At 46.0% G+C, this 19,967-nt stretch overlaps 1 protein-coding gene across 1 annotated transcript in view; it reads right to left on the bottom strand.

The window, feature by feature from the left end:
- The window catches only part of DLG2 (discs large MAGUK scaffold protein 2), a 708,566-nt gene that overhangs the window by 388,271 nt on the left and 300,328 nt on the right, over nucleotides 1-19,967 (bottom strand). The window contains exon 3 of the mRNA XM_044284933.1: nucleotides 4,807-4,860. Coding sequence (XP_044140868.1) covers nucleotides 4,807-4,860 — 54 coding nt within the window. The remainder of the gene's footprint in view (nucleotides 1-4,806; nucleotides 4,861-19,967) is intronic.

The raw sequence follows: 19,967 nt of genomic DNA, 5'->3' as shown, positions 1-19,967 counted from the left end.
CTTCTTATTCGTTAAGGGGCACATCGCTGACGCGCCTGTTACCCTGGCTAATTTATATGCCCCTAATAGGGGTCAGATCCCCTGGCTCGTTCGGACTCTTGAGCAATTACAGGCTTTTAGTGAGGGCATGCTTATACTAGGAGGTGACTTTAATGTGACTATGGAGCCAGGCCTTGACTCGTCCTCTCAGAGGTCTTAGTTGTCCCACAAACTTCTGCGACGTCTGAAGACTTCGCTGAAGAAGTTGCGGGTTATTGATGTGTGGCGCACTATGCATCCCTCTGGTAGGGATTATACGTTTTATTCAAACGCTAAAAAATCCTTCCATAGGTTGGACTACTTGTTTTTATCCTCCCCCCATATTTCTCAGGTGGTAGACACGAGGATTGGGAACATTACGCTTTCTGATCACGCCCCAGTATTTCTCCGAGTGTCTATGACAGCTCTTCCTAAACGTGAGAGAATATGGCGTCTTAATGACACATTGATTTCCGACCCTGCCAATGCAGCTAGAATCTCCCGGATTATGTCTGAATTCTTCTCTCTTAATGCAGTGGGCGACCCTCCTCCCTCCCCCTCCATCTTGTGGGAGACTCATAAGGCGGTGGTTAGAGAATTAATCTCCCTGGGCTCGCATGTTAAAAAGTTGCGCTCCAAGGCTGTAGATGACCTCCTGTCCCGCATAGCGAGTCTTGAACTGACCCATAAGCAAACCCAGGCTCAGGCTGTGGCTGCTGAATTGGTGGAGGCCAGGACGGGACTGAAAAACTTGCTCAACGCCAAATCAGCGAAACTTATATTCCCCTCCAGGTTTAAAGCTTATGCCCATGGGAACAAAGGTATAAAACTGATGTCTGCCATGGCTAAGCAACGTCACGTGGATTCATTTATCCCTGCTATCCTAGATGCGAAAGGCAATAAGCACAAGTCGACTCACGATATACCGAAAGCGTTTAGTGCTTTTTATGCGGATCTATATAACCTCCCCACTCCAGACCGTCCTGGTTCAGCCTCTATTGAGCAAGCCACAGATGAGTTCCTGTCCACTCTGAAGCTGCCCTCTATTAGTCCCCTGCAAGCTTCCCAACTAGTCGCCCCTGTATCAAGGGAGGAAATTGGCAAGGTCCTTTCCTCCATTCCTTCAGGCAAAAGTCCAGGCCCGGATGAACTCCCTATATCGTATTACATGACCTTCAAAGACGTTTTGACCCCTCACTTTCAGACACTTTGTAATTTCCTCCTGACTGGAGGTTCTCTACCCCCCCCAAACGTTAGAGGCCCACATAACTATAATCCATAAAGAAAACAAAGACCCCTTCCACTGTGGCAGTTATCGCCCGATTTCACTGCTAAATGCGGACGTCAAGTGGTGGGCCAAGATACTGGCGCAGCGAATACAGCTGATCCTGCCGGATCTTATTGATAGCGAGCAAGTGGGGTTTGTGCGTGGCAGACAGGGCTGTGAAAACACGATACGTTTGCTCCATCTTATGGATTGGGCTAGAAGCTCCTCCACGCCTCTGGCTTTGCTGAGCACGGACGCGGAGAAGGCCTTCGACAGGGTCGGTTGGCATTATATGTCACGGGCCCTGTCGAGGTTTGGTTTCCCAGATTCGTTTATATCTGCGATCTTCACTCTGTATTCAGCCCCGTCTGCCAGACTCAAAATAAATGGTACGCTTTCTCCCTCCTTTTCCATATCCAATGGGACAAGACAGGGGTGTCCTCTCTCCCCATCTCTGTTTGTCATAGTGATGGAGACTTTGCTGTGTAGGATCCGGCGGGATCCTGCTGTTAGGGGCTTGACCATTGATTCTCGGACCCACTTGACAGCCGCATTTGCAGATGACCTACTTATTATGACTTCCAATCCCGAAACATCCTTCCCTAGGCTTTTGTCTCTTTTTGAGGAGTTTGGCTATGTGTCAAACTTTAAAATTAACTATGGCAAGTCCATGGCCCTAAACGTTACTTGTCCAGAATCGGTTATAGAGGCCCTTCAGGATAATACCCCCTTTCACTGGGCTACAAAAGACATAGTATTTTTGGGTGTGCATGTCCCGGCTCAGGCGAAGGACTTATTTGCTCTGAATTATGCCCCCTTATTGTCCTCAGTTAGGAAGCAGCTGCACTCTATTAGACTGCCGTTTATTTCTTGGTGTGGGAAGAGGAACTACCTCAAGACCTTTATAGCTCCTAAATTTTTGTACCTTCTGCAGGTGTTGCCTATCTGGCTGCCGCACTCATTTTTTGTAGACATCCGCAGAGTTTTCTCCCTCTTTTTGTGGGGAAGTAAACCCTCCAGAATTGCTTATTCGGTGCTGACCAGAGAGAGGAGGTTTGGCGGCTTTGGTCTGCCCGACATACGTTCCTACTATGTGGCCTTTCAACTATTTAGAGGTCTATCCCTCCTCAATAGCACTTATAGTGCTCCATATGTGTGTCTTGAGCGCTCCCTGCTCTCCACTAGAATGAAGCGGATTCTCTGGGGGCTGTCCCCTTGTTCTCCGGGTAGTTCCTCTTTGCCACTCCTATGGAAGGGTATGTTTGTTGAGTGGGCCAAGCAGTTTAAGGATAGAACACTTGAGTTTCCCATACCGGGTACTCCGCTTTCCTCTTTACAGTTTTATGTCCATCCGGAAGCTGAGAAGCCCTCAGGTATCTGGCCTCTTTTGGCCGAGATCCCTTTAAGTGAGATCCGGTCCCCGGATGGGTCCCTGGATTGGTCCACGGTCTTGAATGACCCTAAAGTCAAAAAAGCTTCCTTCCTACAGAGTTTTGCCCTGCAGAAGGAGATTAAGATGATTAAGCTACCACCCCCCACCACCTCTGGAACCCCCTCTTGGCTGTCTAAGAGACTATCAGATGCCCGTAGGATCCCTAAACCGCTGTCTACCATATATAAGGAGTTACTCTCAGCCTCCCCTCCTGAGCTACATTTCCTTTCTTCATGGGAAAGGGAATTGTCCATCCACCTTACAGACCCGGAAAGGGCTTTTGTCCTTACACACTCTCACGGCTTTAGCCGCTGTATTAAGGTACAAGAAAACTCGTATAAGCTGCTTACGAGATGGTACAAGTCCCCAGAGTTTTTGCATAGGCTTAATGCAGATTTCCCAAGTGAGTGCTGGAGGTGTAAAAAAGACATAGGCTCTCTATCACACATTTGGTGGCACTGTGAAAAGATTAAAGCGTTCTGGGCCAGTATAGAAGCTCTGATAAATGAGGTGTGTGCTAAGCAGGTTAAGCTGGATCCTAAACTGATCCTGCTTTGGTGCCCTAATGACTCGCTTTCCCCCTGTAGATCTGATCTTCCTACTATGCTCATCACGGCGGCGAGACTGCTCATCCCGCTGCTTTGGAAGGATACTGAGCCTCCCACTGTTTCGATGTGGAGGGATAAGGTGGATCAGATCTACAGGTTTGAAGAGCTGGCCCACTGGGAATCTCGCACGCGTTCCCGCTTTCTGAAAATCTGGTCGCCCTGGAAGACATATAGGAAGTTCCCCTGACGGAGTTGGGGAAAACTCCCCTACCCCCCCTCCCTTCCTTTCCCTTCTTTCCCTCTCTTTTCCTCTTCTTTGTGTTATATTAGATTTTTATTGTCTGTCACATTTGATGTATCATTTTGTACAACATGTGTTGCACTGACATGCAATTGTGGTCACGTCCATGGCTGATTTGTGACTATGCCTTACCAGTGATGCTACGATGGTTTGTGATCGATTGATCTGCCTTACTCTTTGAATAAAAATAAATTCGGTTAAGAATATAACTACTATAATACTGCTCCTATGTACAAGAATATAACTACTATAATACTGCTCCTCTGTACAAGAATATAACTACTATAATACTGCCTCCTATGCACAAGAATATAACTGCTATAATACTGCCTCCTATGTACAAGAATATAACTACTATAATACTGCTCCTATGTACAAGAGTATAACTACTATAATACTGCCTCCTATGTACAAGAATATAACTACTATAATACTGCTCCTAAGTACAAGACTATAACTACTATAATACTGCTCCTATGTACAAGAATATAACTACTATAATACTGCTCCTATGTACAAGAATATAACTACTATAATACGACCTCCTATGTACAAGAATATACCTACTATAATACTGCCTCCTATGTACAAGAATATAACTACTATAATACTGCCTCCTATGTACAAGAATATAACTACTATAATACTGCCTCCTATGTACAAGAATATATCTACTATAATACTGCTCCTATGTACAAGAATATAACTACTATAATACTGCCTCCTATGTACAAGAATATATCTACTATAATACTGCCTCCTATGTACAAGAATATAACTACTATAATACTGCTCCTATGTACAAGAATATAACTACTATAATACTGCTCCTATGTACAAGAATATAACTACTATAATACTGCTCCTATGTACAAGAATATAACTACTATAATACTGCTCCTATGTACAAGAATATAACTACTATAATACTGCTCCTATGTACAAGAATATAACTACTATAATACTGCCTCCTATGTACAAGACTATAACTACTATAATACTGCTCCTATGTACAAGAGTATAACTACTATAATACTGCTCCCATGTACAAGAATATAACTACTCGAATACTGCCTCCCTAACTACTACAGCATATGTAGTATGGACTTAATTATCTGTTATCGATCTGAATGAATTATTAGTTTTGTTACCCCATTTTATTACCATATATTAGAAGAATAACGCTAGTGTACTGAACTGATTGTCTTACCGCGTTTTCGTGGAATGGAGTATAGCTGACATAAGGGATTGTGTCCAGAGTATCCGTATTCACAATGATTGGTGCAGGACTGGCCTAGAAATAAAGAAACATGTATTGGCTTGGTCAAATATTGGTAAATGTATAGAGAAATAAACATGATAACCCCTGGAGATACACAGATATACAGGACGGAACGTATTCTTATCTTATGCGAATTTTCATAGTCATACAATGTTTTTAGCTTTGTTGCTTGAACAGATCTGCACTACACACTGGGAACACTGGTATAGACTGGAGTGATTAAAGAAGTATCTACCTTTACAACCATATTTATTAAAGCTCTAATCCATCTAAATCAGAAAAAAATGTACCAAATTCTTTTTTTGTATGCATCTCTTTTTCACAGGTATGTGTCTCCATGGTTACAGACTACAAACAAACCTTGTGTAGTCTGATCTAGCATTTCTATATAAGGCTAGGTCTACACGACGACATGTGTCGCGCGACGCAATTTCTATAATGGCAGTCAATGGTGTCGCACTGCGACATGCTGCGACTGAGAAGTGACAATCGCAGAAAAATCCATTTCAAATGGATTTTTTGCGACTGTCACGTTGCAGTCGCAGCATGTCGCAGTGCGACACCATAGACTATCATTATAGAAATTGTCGTGCGACAAAATGTTGCGCGACAAATGCCGTCGTGTAGACCGAGCCTTACTGCCTTCCATTTGCCTTCTCCTCTACTATTCATTAGTAGCTGCTTCCATCATTCTCTGCCAATGCTAGGAGTTGTAGTCTTGCTACCAGCTGAAGACTACTGGCTGGCTATCCATTTTCAATTTATATTGCTGCAGCCAGGAAAAACATAAAAATCTAAAGATAATAATAAAATAATATACATTTTCATAAAGACGTTCAAATATAACAATTGCGGGCGGTCGTGTGGGCATCACTTTCTGGGGAGTAACTTCAGGAACAGAAGTCACGGAAGGAAATCAAAGTGAATGTAAAAGGTGAGAAAAATTGCTAAGTAAAAAGAAACACAAAAATTTCTACACTTTTGCTAAAGTAACAAATTACCCAAAATAGCATAATAGGGACAACTGATTAAAGGAAACCTTCCTAAAACTGAAAGGACAATTGCTAAGTTAGGACTATGTCACATAGGTATAAGCAATGATCACCAACCTCCCTCTATGAAAGATATAGGGGGTGGTTGGGGGAGTAGGTGATTATGGACTGGGAGACCAACACACAATCCCCTCCGCTTTAAAGATTACTGGTGATGGTTGAAACTTCCTGCCGTCAGATATAGTAGGAAGAGCAGCTTTTGAGCACAAAGTGCTGCTGCAAGATTCAGTAGAAGCAATGTAGATGTTATGATCTGTGGGGAGGTGCAATTTAAACCAAGGATTGCTCTTTCTGCAGGATCAACCCTATTAAGCTAGGTAGACTGCCTTCAATATCCCAGGTTCATCCAAGTTATTTACTTCACTTGTTTTGATATCATGGCCGATCCACGTACGTTAAAGCGAAGAAGGCATCAGAAGCAAGCGAACCTGGCTTAAAGTGGGCCATGGCATTTTGGCTAAAGATACTCGAGGTGTATCACACCAAGGGTGGAGAAGACAGAAGTCTCAATGTGGTTGTCATCCAAGGGTCTGCACACACCAGGAGCCGGCCAACTGCTGACAATGGAAGATCTTAACAACAGAAACTGAGATCCTAAGATCAAGAGGCGAAGACCAAGGGGCATGCATGACCTTTGAGGCAGCGTCAATGCTTCTTCGTGCATTAAACCAGCGGGAGTCAGGTTGTGTTCACACGCTTCAGCGGCAGCGCATGGACAAGACTCCCCCCACCCGTGGTCGCCAATGCCTGTATGTGATAGATAATAGATTGCAATCGTTACGGTTTATATGCTTTGTAATGTATTGGTCGTTAACTCTAGCTATGGAAGGTATGGCTGGCAGGAACAGGGCTAACCACCCTATTCCTGCACTCTTGGAAGGAGTGGTCTAGTCCTGCTTCCTGACAGGAAGGGAAGTTCCAGTCTAGATAGTGGGAGAGTAAGGAAGCACATGCCAGAGCTCCTACTCCTAGGAACCGTGTCTTATTCTCCTGTGAGACCAACACTCCAGAGAGATCAGCAAAGTCAAGAATACAGCTTCAAGAAAGTGTCAGTGCAACAGGACAGCAGAGTGATCAGTGAAATACACCTTTACAGGCACTGCTGCAAGGTGAGGGACTACAGCTCAGACACCACCACCTACCTAAACAATCACCAGGCAAGTCTAAATTCAGGATTGTATCTTACAGTGGACACCTATATCCTTAGGTGCCTGCGAGTGCCGATCAATTTCCACACAACCAGCCACCCTACCTCCTCATCTGGTGCCAGACTCTCCACTTTTTACTTAAAGGGGTATTTCCATCTGAGACAATCAGACCATATTCCTAGGATATGTCCCCATTGTCTGATAGGTGCAGGTCCCAGCTATATTGACAATGAAAAAAGGAAAGTGGTGGCTGGAGGACCCCGGGTTCCCCAGGGTCTGGCCACCACCAAGCGCTCTCCCCATAAAAGTGTATGGTAGCGCACCGCACAGGGGTGGCCACCGCTCCTATTCACTTCTATGGAACCGACAGAAATAGCCGAGCAAGTGCTCAGCTATTTTTTTTATTTTTTTTGTTTAAATTATTTATTTTATTTTCATAGCCGTAAAACACGACAGTAGGTTACAGGGTATAATGTAACATGGAACAAGGTACATAATATTCAATAGCATAGGAATCATGCATATATAGAGGAAGCAGGCATTTCAGTGACCAATAGGAGCCGGTCGGATACATTATTAGGTTAAGCTGACCATATACACCACAAGCTGTATATAGAAAGTGCTATCCAATCAGGTTCAAAGGCATGTACATGTGCATGGGCATGTCTAATCCTAAGAGGCTTGGATATTGTTTGAGCTATGATGTCAAAGGCATACACATAAGTATAGGCATGTCTAAACTTAGAAAGCTTAGATATCATGTGAGTTATGACAATAGAGCACCAGAGATAAGAGGTATAGATGTTCTAGGGGAAGAAATGTGGCTAAGCGCAGCTGGAAAACCTAAAAGTGGACCAGAGTGACCAACGCTTCAGGAAGGCAGGGTGTGTACGGGATTCCCAAGCAGATAGCTCCTCAAAACGATAGAGCTGGTCCACCTTAAGCTTCCATTGTTCAATTGTTGGCAGTGAGGTCTGAAGCCAATGTTTGGGGACGAGTAGGCGTGCTGCACTCAAGAGTTGTTTAAAGAGATAGTTGGGAGGGGGTTTGTTTGCCTCCGTGTAATGGGACAGCAATGCACCAAGTGGAGACATCTTTACAGATTCTTGGCATATTTGGTTGCTTAGACGAAAAATGTCCGACCACCATTTGTTAATTGCTGGACAGTTCCACCAGATATGGAGGAAGGTTCCAGTCTCCTCGGAACACCTCCAGCACTTGTCTGAGGAGGATTCAGCAAAATGGGCAGATCTAGATGGAGTAATATACCATTGGGTCAGTATTTTGTATCCATTTTCCTGAATGCGAACGCATCGGGAAGCCTTGTGGGGAATGTTAAATAAACCGGGCAAATCACTTATAGGTATGGTTATCCCAGTTTCTCTTTCCCAGTTGTGCATGAAAGGTGGTTTGGCGATAAGTGGTGGAGCCCGCAGTTTGCTATGTATTTGTGAGATTAGCTTTCTCAAGGGTTTGGGATTGATGATGAGGGCTTCAAACCAGCCTATTGGGCGAAGGAGTTCACCTTCGGTATTATTTCTTATTAGAAAAGACTAGGGATGAGCGAACTCGAACTGTATAGTTCGGGTTCGTACCGAATTTTGGGGTGTCCGTGACACGGACCCGAACCCGGACATTTTCGTAAAAGTCCGGGTTCGGGTTCGGTGTTCGTCGCTTTCTTCGCGCTTTTGTGACGCTTTCTTGGCGCTTTTTGAAAGGCTGCAAAGCAGCCAATCAACAAGCGTCATACTACTTGCCCCAAGAGGCCATCACAGCCATGCCTACTATTGGCATGGCTGTGATTGGCCAGAGCACCATGTGACCCAGCCTCTATTTAAGCTGGAGTCACATAGCGCCGCCCGTCACTCTGCTCTGATTAGCGTAGGGAGAGGTTGCGGCTGCGACAGTAGGGCGAGATTAGGCAGATTAACTCCTCCAAAGGACTTGATTAACTGATCGATCTGCAGCTGTGGATCATTGAGCTGCTGATCCTCAATTGCTCACTGTTTTTAGGCTGCACAGACCGTTTGTCAGTCTCATTTTTCTGGGGTGATCGGCGGCCATTTTGTGTCTTGTGGTGCGCCAGCACAAGCTGCGACCAAGTGCATTTAACCCTCAATGGTGTGGTTGTTTTTTGGCTAAAGCCTACATCAGGGTGAAGCTGTCACACCAAGTGCATTTAACCAGCAATAGTCTGTTCATTTTTTGGCCATATACAAAATCAGGGGCAAGCTGCGCCTGTCACCAAGTGCATTTAACCCTCAATGGTGTGGTTGTTTTTTGGCTAAAGCCTACATCAGGGTGAAGCTGTCACACCAAGTGCATTTAACCAGCAATAGTCTGTTCATTTTTTGGCCATATACAAAATCAGGGGCAAGCTGCGCCTGTCACCAAGTGCATTTAACCCTCAATGGTGTGGTTGTTTTTTGGCTAAAGCCTACATCAGGGTGAAGCTGTCACACCAAGTGCATTTAACCAGCAATAGTCTGTTCATTTTTTGGCCATATACAAAATCAGGGGCAAGCTGCGCCTGTCACCAAGTGCATTTAACCCTCAATGGTGTGGTTGTTTTTTGGCTAAAGCCTACATCAGGGTGAAGCTGTCACACCAAGTGCATTTAACCAGCAATAGTCTGTTCATTTTTTGGCCATATCCCAGTCTAATTCTGTCACTAAATCCATACCGGTCACCCAGCGCCTAAATACTAGGCCTCAAATTTATATCCAGCTAAATCTGTCCCTAGTGCTGTAGCTGGGCGAGTTATTTAGTGTCCGTTCAAGCACATTTCTTGTTCTGGGTTGAAATACAATTCTCAATTTAGCAATTTCATAATTTAGTGGTTCCTGCTATATCAGAGCTCTTTGAAATCTATCCCAAAAAGGGTATATAATATTGAAGGTGCACATAGGGTCATTCAGAGTAACTTCACACACACCCGCTACTGTGTATTTCCAAGTCTAATTCTGTCACTAAATCCATACCGGTGACCCAGCGCCTAAATACTAGGCCTCAAATTTAATTCCCTCTAAATCTCTCGTTACCCACCGCTGTACTGTTGTTGCTGGGCAAGATATTTAGTGTCCGTCAAAGCACATTTTTTGTTCTGGGTTGAAGTACAATTCCCAATTTAGCAATTTCATAATTTAGTGGTTTCTGCTATATCAGAGCTATTTGAAATCTATCCCAAAAAGGGTATATAATATTGAAGGTGCACATAGGGTCATTCAGAATAACTTCACACACACCCGCTACTGTGTATTTCCAAGTCTAATTCTGTCACTAAACCCATACCTGTCACCCAGCGCCTAAATACTAGGCCTCAAATTTAAATCCCTCTAAATCTCTCGTTACCGTTGTCCTGTTGTAGCTGGGAAAGTTATTTAGTGCCCGTCAAAGCACATTTTTTGTTCTGGGTTGAAGTACAATTCCCAATTTAGCAATTTCATAATTTAGTGGTTCCTGCTATATCAGAGCTATTTGAAATCTATCCCAAAAAGGGTATATAATATTGAAGGTGCACATAGGGTCATTCAGAATAACTTCACACACACCCGCTACTGTGTATTTCCAAGTCTAATTCTGTCACTAAATCCATACCGGTGACCCAGCGCCTAAATACTAGGCCTCAAATTTAATTCCCTCTAAATCTCTCGTTACCCACCGGTGTACTGTTGTTGCTGGGCAAGATATTTAGTGTCCGTCAAAGCACATTTTTTGTTCTGGGTTGAAGTACAATTCCCAATTTAGCAATTTCATAATTTAGTGGTTTCTGCTATATCAGAGCTATTTGAAATCTATCCCTAAAAGGGTATATAATATTGAAGGTGCACATAGGGTCATTCAGAATAACTTCACACACACCCGCTACTGTGTATTTCCAAGTCTAATTCTGTCACTAAACCCATACCTGTCACCCAGCGCCTAAATACTAGGCCTCAAATTTAAATCCCTCTAAATCTCTCGTTACCGTTGTCCTGTTGTAGCTGGGAAAGTTATTTAGTGCCCGTCAAAGCACATTTTTTGTTCTGGGTTGAAGTACAATTCCCAATTTAGCAATTTCATAATTTAGTGGTTCCTGCTATATCAGAGCTATTTGAAATCTATCCCAAAAAGGGTATATAATATTGAAGGTGCACATAGGGTCATTCAGAATAACTTCACACACACGCTTCTGTGCATTTCCAAGTCTAATTCTGTCACTAAATCCATACCGGTGACCCAGCGCCTAAATACTAGGCCTCAAATTTAATTCCCTCTAAATCTCTCGTTACCCACCGCTGTACTGTTGTTGCTGGGCAAGATATTTAGTGTCCGTCAAAGCACATTTTTTGTTCTGGGTTGAAGTACAATTCCCAATTTAGCAATTTCATAATTTAGTGGTTTCTGCTATATCAGAGCTATTTGAAATCTATCCCTAAAAGGGTATATAATATTGAAGGTGCACATAGGGTCATTCAGAATAACTTCACACACACCCGCTACTGTGTATTTCCAAGTCTAATTCTGTCACTAAATCCATACCGGTGACCCAGCGCCTAAATACTAGGCCTCAAATTTAATTCCCTCTAAATCTCTCGTTACCCACCGGTGTACTGTTGTTGCTGGGCAAGATATTTAGTGTCCGTCAAAGCACATTTTTTGTTCTGGGTTGAAGTACAATTCCCAATTTAGCAATTTCATAATTTAGTGGTTTCTGCTATATCAGAGCTATTTGAAATCTATCCCTAAAAGGGTATATAATATTGAAGGTGCACATAGGGTCATTCAGAATAACTTCACACACACCCGCTACTGTGTATTTCCAAGTCTAATTCTGTCACTAAACCCATACCTGTCACCCAGCGCCTAAATACTAGGCCTCAAATTTAAATCCCTCTAAATCTCTCGTTACCGTTGTCCTGTTGTAGCTGGGAAAGTTATTTAGTGCCCGTCAAAGCACATTTTTTGTTCTGGGTTGAAGTACAATTCCCAATTTAGCAATTTCATAATTTAGTGGTTCCTGCTATATCAGAGCTATTTGAAATCTATCCCAAAAAGGGTATATAATATTGAAGGTGCACATAGGGTCATTCAGAATAACTTCACACACACGCTTCTGTGCATTTCCAAGTCTAATTCTGTCACTAAATCCATACCGGTGACCCAGCGCCTAAATACTAGGCCTCAAATTTAATTCCCTCTAAATCTCTCGTTACCCACCGCTGTACTGTTGTTGCTGGGCAAGATATTTAGTGTCCGTCAAAGCACATTTTTTGTTCTGGGTTGAAGTACAATTCCCAATTTAGCAATTTCATAATTTAGTGGTTCCTGCTATATCAGAGCTATTTGAAATCTATCCCAAAAAGGGTATATAATATTGAAGGTGCACATAGGGTCATTCAGAATAACTTCACACACACCCGCTACTGTGTATTTCCAAGTCTAATTCTGTCACTAAATCCATACCGGTGACCCAGCGCCTAAATACTAGGCCTCAAATTTAATTCCCTCTAAATCTCTCGTTACCCACCGGTGTACTGTTGTTGCTGGGCAAGATATTTAGTGTCCGTCAAAGCACATTTTTTGTTCTGGGTTGAAGTACAATTCCCAATTTAGCAATTTCATAATTTAGTGGTTTCTGCTATATCAGAGCTATTTGAAATCTATCCCTAAAAGGGTATATAATATTGAAGGTGCACATAGGGTCATTCAGAATAACTTCACACACACGCTTCTGTGCATTTCCAAGTCTAATTCTGTCACTAAATCCATACCGGTGACCCAGCGCCTAAATACTAGGCCTCAAATTTAAATCCCTCTAAATCTCTCGTTACCCACCGGTGTACTGTTGTTGCTGGGCAAGATATTTAGTGTCCGTCAAAGCACATTTTTTGTTCTGGGTTGAAGTACAATTCCCAATTTAGCAATTTCATAATTTAGTGGTTTCTGCTATATCAGAGCTATTTGAAATCTATCCCTAAAAGGGTATATAATATTGAAGGTGCACATAGGGTCATTCAGAATAACTTCACACACACGCTTCTGTGCATTTCCAAGTCTAATTCTGTCACTAAATCCATACCGGTGACCCAGCGCCTAAATACTAGGCCTCAAATTTAAATCCCTCTAAATCTCTCGTTACCCACCACTGTACTGTTGTTGCTGGGCAAGATATTTAGTGTCCGTCAAAGCACATTTTTTGTTCTGGGTTGAAGTACAATTCCCAATTTAGCAATTTCATAATTTAGTGGTTTCTGCTATATCAGAGCTATTTGAAATCTATCCCTAAAAGGGTATATAATATTGAAGGTGCACATAGGGTCATTCAGAATAACTTCACACACACGCTTCTGTGCATTTCCAAGTCTAATTCTGTCACTAAATCCATACCGGTGACCCAGCGCCTAAATACTAGGCCTCAAATTTAAATCCCTCTAAATCTCTCGTTACCCACCGCTGTACTGTTGTTGCTGGGCAAGATATTTAGTGTCCGTCAAAGCACATTTTTTGTTCTGGGTTGAAGTACAATTCCCAATTTAGCAATTTCATAATTTAGTGGTTTCTGCTATATCAGAGCTATTTGAAATCTATCCCTAAAAGGGTATATAATATTGAAGGTGCACATAGGGTCATTCAGAATAACTTCACACACACGCTTCTGTGCATTTCCAAGTCTAATTCTGTCACTAAATCCATACCGGTCACCCAGCGCCTAAATACTAGGCCTCAAATTTATATCCCGCTGAATTTGAATACAATACATTGGGCCAAATAATATATTTGTTGTTGTGGTGAACCATAACAATGAGAAAAACATCTAGTAAGGGACGCGGACGTGGACATGGTCGTGGTGGTGTTAGTGGACCCTCTGGTGCTGGGAGAGGACGTGGCCGTTCTGCCACATCCACACGTCCTAGTGTACCAACTACCTCAGGTCCCAGTAGCCGCCAGAATTTACAGCGATATATGGTGGGGCCCAATGCCGTTCTAAGGATGGTAAGGCCTGAGCAGGTACAGGCATTAGTCAATTGGGTGGCCGACAGTGGATCCAGCACGTTCACATTATCTCCCACCCAGTCTTCTGCAGAAAGCGCACAGATGGCGCCTGAAAACCAACCCCATCAGTCTGTCACATCACCCCCATGCATACCAGGGAAACTGTCTCAGCCTCAAGTTATGCAGCAGTCTCTTATGCTGTTTGAAGACTCCGCTGGCAGGGTTTCCCAAGGGCATCCACCTAGCCCTTCCCCAGCGGTGAAAGACATAGAATGCACTGACGCACAACCACTTATGTTTCCTGATGATGAGGACATGGGAATACCACCTCAGCATGTCTCTGATGATGACGAAACACAGGTGCCAACTGCTGCGTCTTTCTGCAGTGTGCAGACTGAACAGGAGGTCAGGGATCAAGACTGGGTGGAAGACGATGCAGGGGACGATGAGGTCCTAGACCCCACATGGAATGAAGGTCGTGCCACTGACTTTCACAGTTCGGAGGAAGAGGCAGTGGTGAGACCGAGCCAACAGCGTAGCAAAAGAGGGAGCAGTGGGCAAAAGCAGAACACCCGCCGCCAAGAGACTCCGCCTGCTACTGACCGCCGCCATCTGGGACCGAGCACCCCAAAGGCAGCTTCAAGGAGTTCCCTGGCATGGCACTTCTTCAAACAATGTGCTGACGACAAGACCCGAGTGGTTTGCACGCTGTGCCATCAGAGCCTGAAGCGAGGCATTAACGTTCTGAACCTGAGCACAACCTGCATGACCAGGCACCTGCATGCAAAGCATGAACTGCAGTGGAGTAAACACCTTAAAACCAAGGAAGTCACTCAGGCTCCCCCTGCTACCTCTTCTGCTGCTGCCGCCTCGGCCTATTCTGCTGCTGCCGCCTCGGCCTCTTCCTCCGCCTCTGGAGGAACGTTGGCACCTGCCGCCCAGCAAACAGGGGATGTACCACCAACACCACCACCACCACCTCCGTCACCAAGCGTCTCAACCATGTCACACGCCAGCGTTCAGCTCTCCATCTCACAAACATTTGATAGAAAGCGTAAATTCCCACCTAGCCACCCTCGATCCCTGGCCCTGAATGCCAGCATTTCTAAACTACTGGCCTATGAAATGCTGTCATTTAGGCTGGTGGACACAGACAGCTTCAAACAGCTCATGTCGCTTGCTGTCCCACAGTATGTTGTTCCCAGCCGGCACTACTTCTCCAAGAGAGCCGTGCCTTCCCTGCACAACCAAGTATCCCATAAAATCAAGTGTGCACTGCGCAACGCCATCTGTAGCAAGGTCCACCTAACCACAGATACGTGGACCAGTAAGCACGGCCAGGGACGCTATATCTCCCTAACTGCACACTGGGTAAATGTAGTGGCAGCTGGGCCCCAGGCGGAGAGCTGTTTGGCGCACGTCCTGCCGCCGCCAAGGATCGCAGGGCAACATTCTTTGCCTCCTGTTGCCACCTCCTCCTTCTCGGCTTCCTCCTCCTCTTCTTCCACCTGCTCATCCAGTCAGCCACACACCTTCACCACCAACTTCAGCACAGCCCGGGGTAAACGTCAGCAGGCCATTCTGAAACTCATATGTTTGGGGGACAGGCCCCACACCGCACAGGAGTTGTGGCGGGGTATTGAACAACAGACCGACGAGTGGTTGCTGCCGGTGAGCCTCAAGCCCGGCCTGGTGGTGTGTGATAATGGGCGAAATCTCGTTGCAGCTCTGGGACTAGCCAATTTGACGCACATCCCTTGCTTGGCGCATGTGCTGAATTTGGTGGTGCAGAAGTTCATTCACAACTACCCCGACATGTCAGAGCTGCTGCATAAAGTGCGGGCCGTCTGTTCGCGCTTCCGGCGTTCACATCCTGCCGCTGCTCGCCTGTCTGCGCTACAGCGTAACTTCGGCCTTCCCGCTCACCGCCTCATATGCGACGTGCCCACCAGGTGGAACTCCACCTTGCACATGCTGGACAGACTGTGCGAGCAGCAGCAGGCCATAGTGGAGTTTCAGCTGCAGCACGCACGGGTCAGTCGCACTACAGAACAGCACCACTTCACCACCAATGACTGGGCCTCCATGCGAGACCTGTGTGCCCTGTTGCGCTGTTTCGAGTACTCCACCAACATGGCCAGTGGCGATGACACCGTTATCAGCGTTACAATACCACTTCTATGTCTCCTTGAGAAAACACTTAGGGCGATGATGGAACAGGAGGTGGCCCAGGAGGAGGAGGAGGAGGATGAGGAAGAGGGGTCATTTTTAGCACTTTCAGGCCAGTCTCTTCGAAGTGACTCAGAGGGAGGTTTTTTGCAACAGCAGAGGCCAGGTACAAATGTGGCCAGCCAGGGCCCACTACTGGAGGACGAGGAGGACGAGGATGAGGAGGAGGTGGAGGAGGATGAGGATGAAGCATGGTCACAGCGGGGTGGCACCCAACGCAGCTCGGGTCCATCACTGGTGCGTGGCTGGGGGGAAAGGCAGGACGATGACGATACGCCTCCCACAGAGGACAGCTTGTCCTTACCCCTGGGCAGCCTGGCACACATGAGCGACTACATGCTGCAGTGCCTGCGCAACGACAGCAGAGTTGCCCACATTTTAACCTGTGCGGACTACTGGGTTGCCACCCTGCTGGATCCACGCTACAAAGACAATGTGCCCACCTTACTTCCTGCACTGGAGCGTGATAGGAAGATGCGCGAGTACAAGCGCACGTTGGTAGACGCGCTACTGAGAGCATTCCCAAATGTCACAGGGGAACAAGTGGAAGCCCAAGGCCAAGGCAGAGGAGGAGCAAGAGGTCGCCAAGGCAGCTGTGTCACGGCCAGCTCCTCTGAGGGCAGGGTTAGCATGGCAGAGATGTGGAAAACTTTTGTCAACACGCCACAGCTAACTGCACCACCACCTGATACGCAACGTGTTAGCAGGAGGCAACATTTCACTAACATGGTGGAACAGTACGTGTGCACACCCCTCCACGTACTGACTGATGGTTCGGCCCCATTCAACTTCTGGGTCTCTAAATTGTCCACGTGGCCAGAGCTAGCCTTTTATGCCTTGGAGGTGCTGGCCTGCCCGGCAGCCAGCGTTTTGTCTGAACGTGTATTCAGCACGGCAGGGGGCGTCATTACAGACAAACGCAGCCGCCTGTCTACAGCCAATGTTGACAAGCTGACGTTCATAAAAATGAACCAGGCATGGATCCCACAGGACCTGTCCGTCCCTTGTCCAGATTAGACATTAACTACCTCCCCATAACCATATATTATTGGACTCCAGGGCACTTCCTCATTCAATCCTATTTTTATTTTCATTTTACCATTATATTGCGATGCTACCCAAAGTTGAATGAACCTCTCCTCTGCCTGTGTGCTAGGCCTAAATATATGCCAATGGACTGTTGCAGTGGTGGCTGACATGAAGCCTGATTCTCTGCTATGACATGCAGACTAATTCTCTGCTGACATGAAGCCAGATTGTCTGTTACGGGACCTCTCTCCTCTGCCTGGGTGCTGGGCCTAAATTTATGACCATGGACTGTTGCAGTGGTGGCTGACGTGAAGCCTGATTCTCTGCTATGACATGCAGACTGATTCTCTGCTGACATGAAGCCAGATCGTCTGTTACGGGACCTCTCTGCTCTGCCTGTGTGCTAGGCCTAAATATATGCCAATGGACTGTTGCAGTGGTGGGTGACGTGAAGCCTCATTCTCTGCTATGACATGCAGACTGATTCTCTGCTGACATGAAGCCAGATTGTCTGTTACGGGACCTCTCTGCTCTGCCTGTGTGCTAGGCCTAAATATATGCCAATGGACTGTTGCAGTGGTGGGTGACGTGAAGCCTCATTCTCTGCTATGACATGCAGACTGATTCTCTGCTGACATGAAGCCAGATCCTCTGTTACGGGAGCTCTCTCCTCTGCCTGGGTGCTGGGCCTAAATTTATGACAATTGACTGTTGCAGTGGTGGGTGACGTGAAGCCTGATTCTCTGCTATGATATGAAGACTGATTCTCTGCTGACATGAAGCCAGATTGTCTGTTACGGGACCTTTCTCCTCTGCCTGGGTTCTGGGCCTAAATTTATGAAAATTGACTCTTACAGTGGTGGGTGACGTGAAGCCTGATTCTAGGCTATGATATGAAGACTGATTCTCTGCTGACATGAAGCCAGATTGTCTGTTACGGGACCTTTCTCCTCTGCCTGGGTTCTGGGCCTAAATTTATGAAAATTGACTCTTACAGTGGTGGGTGACGTGAAGCCTGATTCTCTGCTATGATATGAAGACTGATTCTCTGCTGACATGAAGCCAGATTCTCTGTTACGGGACCTCTCTCCTCTGCCTGGGTGCTGGGCCTAAATTTATGACAATGGACTGTTGCAGTGGTGGCTGACGTGAAGCCTGATTCTCTGCTATGACATGCAGACTGATTCTCTGCTGTCATGAAGCCAGATTGTCTGTTACGGGACCTCTCTGCTCTGCCTGTGTGCTAGGCCTAAATATATGCCAATGGACTGTTGCAGTGGTGGCTGACGTGAAGCCTCATTCTCTGCTATGACATGCAGACTAATTCTCTGCTGACATGAAGCCAGATTGTCTGTTACGGGACCTCTCTCCTCTGCCTGGGTGCTGGGCCTAAATTTATGACAATGGACTGTTGCAGTGGTGGCTGACGTGAAGCCTGATTCTCTGCTATGACATGCAGACTAATTCTCTGCTGACATGAAGCCAGATTGTCTGTTACGGGACCTCTCTCCTCTGCCTGGGTGCTGGGCCTAAATATATGCCAATGGACTGTTGCAGTGGTGGCTGACGTGAAGCCTCATTCTCTGCTATGACATGCAGACTAATTCTCTGCTGTCATGAAGCCAGATTGTCTGTTACGGGACCTCTCTGCTCTGCCTGTGTGCTAGGCCTAAATATATGCCAATGGACTGTTGCAGTGGTGGGTGACGTGAAGCCTCATTCTCTGCTATGACATGCAGACTGATTCTCTGCTGACATGAAGCCAGATTGTCTGTTACGGGACCTCTCTGCTCTGCCTGTGTGCTAGGCCTAAATATATGCCAATGGACTGTTGCAGTGGTGGGTGACGTGAAGCCTCATTCTCTGCTATGACATGCAGACTGATTCTCTGCTGACATGAAGCCAGATTCTCTGTTACGGGACCTCTCTCCTCTGCCTGTGTGTGTGCTGGGCCTAAATATATGCCAATGGACTGTTGCAGTGGTGGCTGACGTGAAGCCTCATTCTCTGCTATGACATGCAGACTAATTCTCTGCTGACATGAAGACAGATTCTCTGTTACGGGACCTCCCTCCTCTGCCTGGGTGCTGGGCCTAAATATATGCCAATGGACTGTTGCAGTGGTGGCTGACGTGAAGCCTCATTCTCTGCTATGACATGCAGACTGATTCTCTGCTGACATGAAGCCAGATTCTCTGTTACGGGACCTCTCTCCTCTGCCTGTGTGTGTGCTGGGCCTAAATATATGCCAATGGACTGTTGCAGTGGTGGCTGACGTGAAGCCTCATTCTCTGCTATGACATGCAGACTGATTCTCTGCTGACATGAAGCCAGATTCTCTGTTACGGGACCTCTCTCCTCTGCCTGTGTGTGTGCTGGGCCTAAATATATGCCAATGGACTGTTGCAGTGGTGGCTGACGTGAAGCCTCATTCTCTGCTATGACATGCAGACTAATTCTCTGCTGACATGAAGACAGATTCTCTGTTACGGGACCTCCCTCCTCTGCCTGGGTGCTGGGCCTAAATATATGCCAATGGACTGTTGCAGTGGTGGCTGACGTGAAGCCTCATTCTCTGCTATGACATGCAGACTAATTCTCTGCTGACATGAAGACAGATTCTCTGTTACGGGACCTCTCTCCTCTGCCTGGGTGCCGGGGCCTAAATATCTGAGAATGGACTGTT

This window comes from Bufo gargarizans, chromosome 3 (genome assembly GCF_014858855.1).
Source record: "Bufo gargarizans isolate SCDJY-AF-19 chromosome 3, ASM1485885v1, whole genome shotgun sequence".
Lineage (NCBI taxonomy): Eukaryota > Metazoa > Chordata > Amphibia > Anura > Bufonidae > Bufo > Bufo gargarizans.
This window is presented reverse-complemented; position numbering and strand designations above follow the sequence as displayed.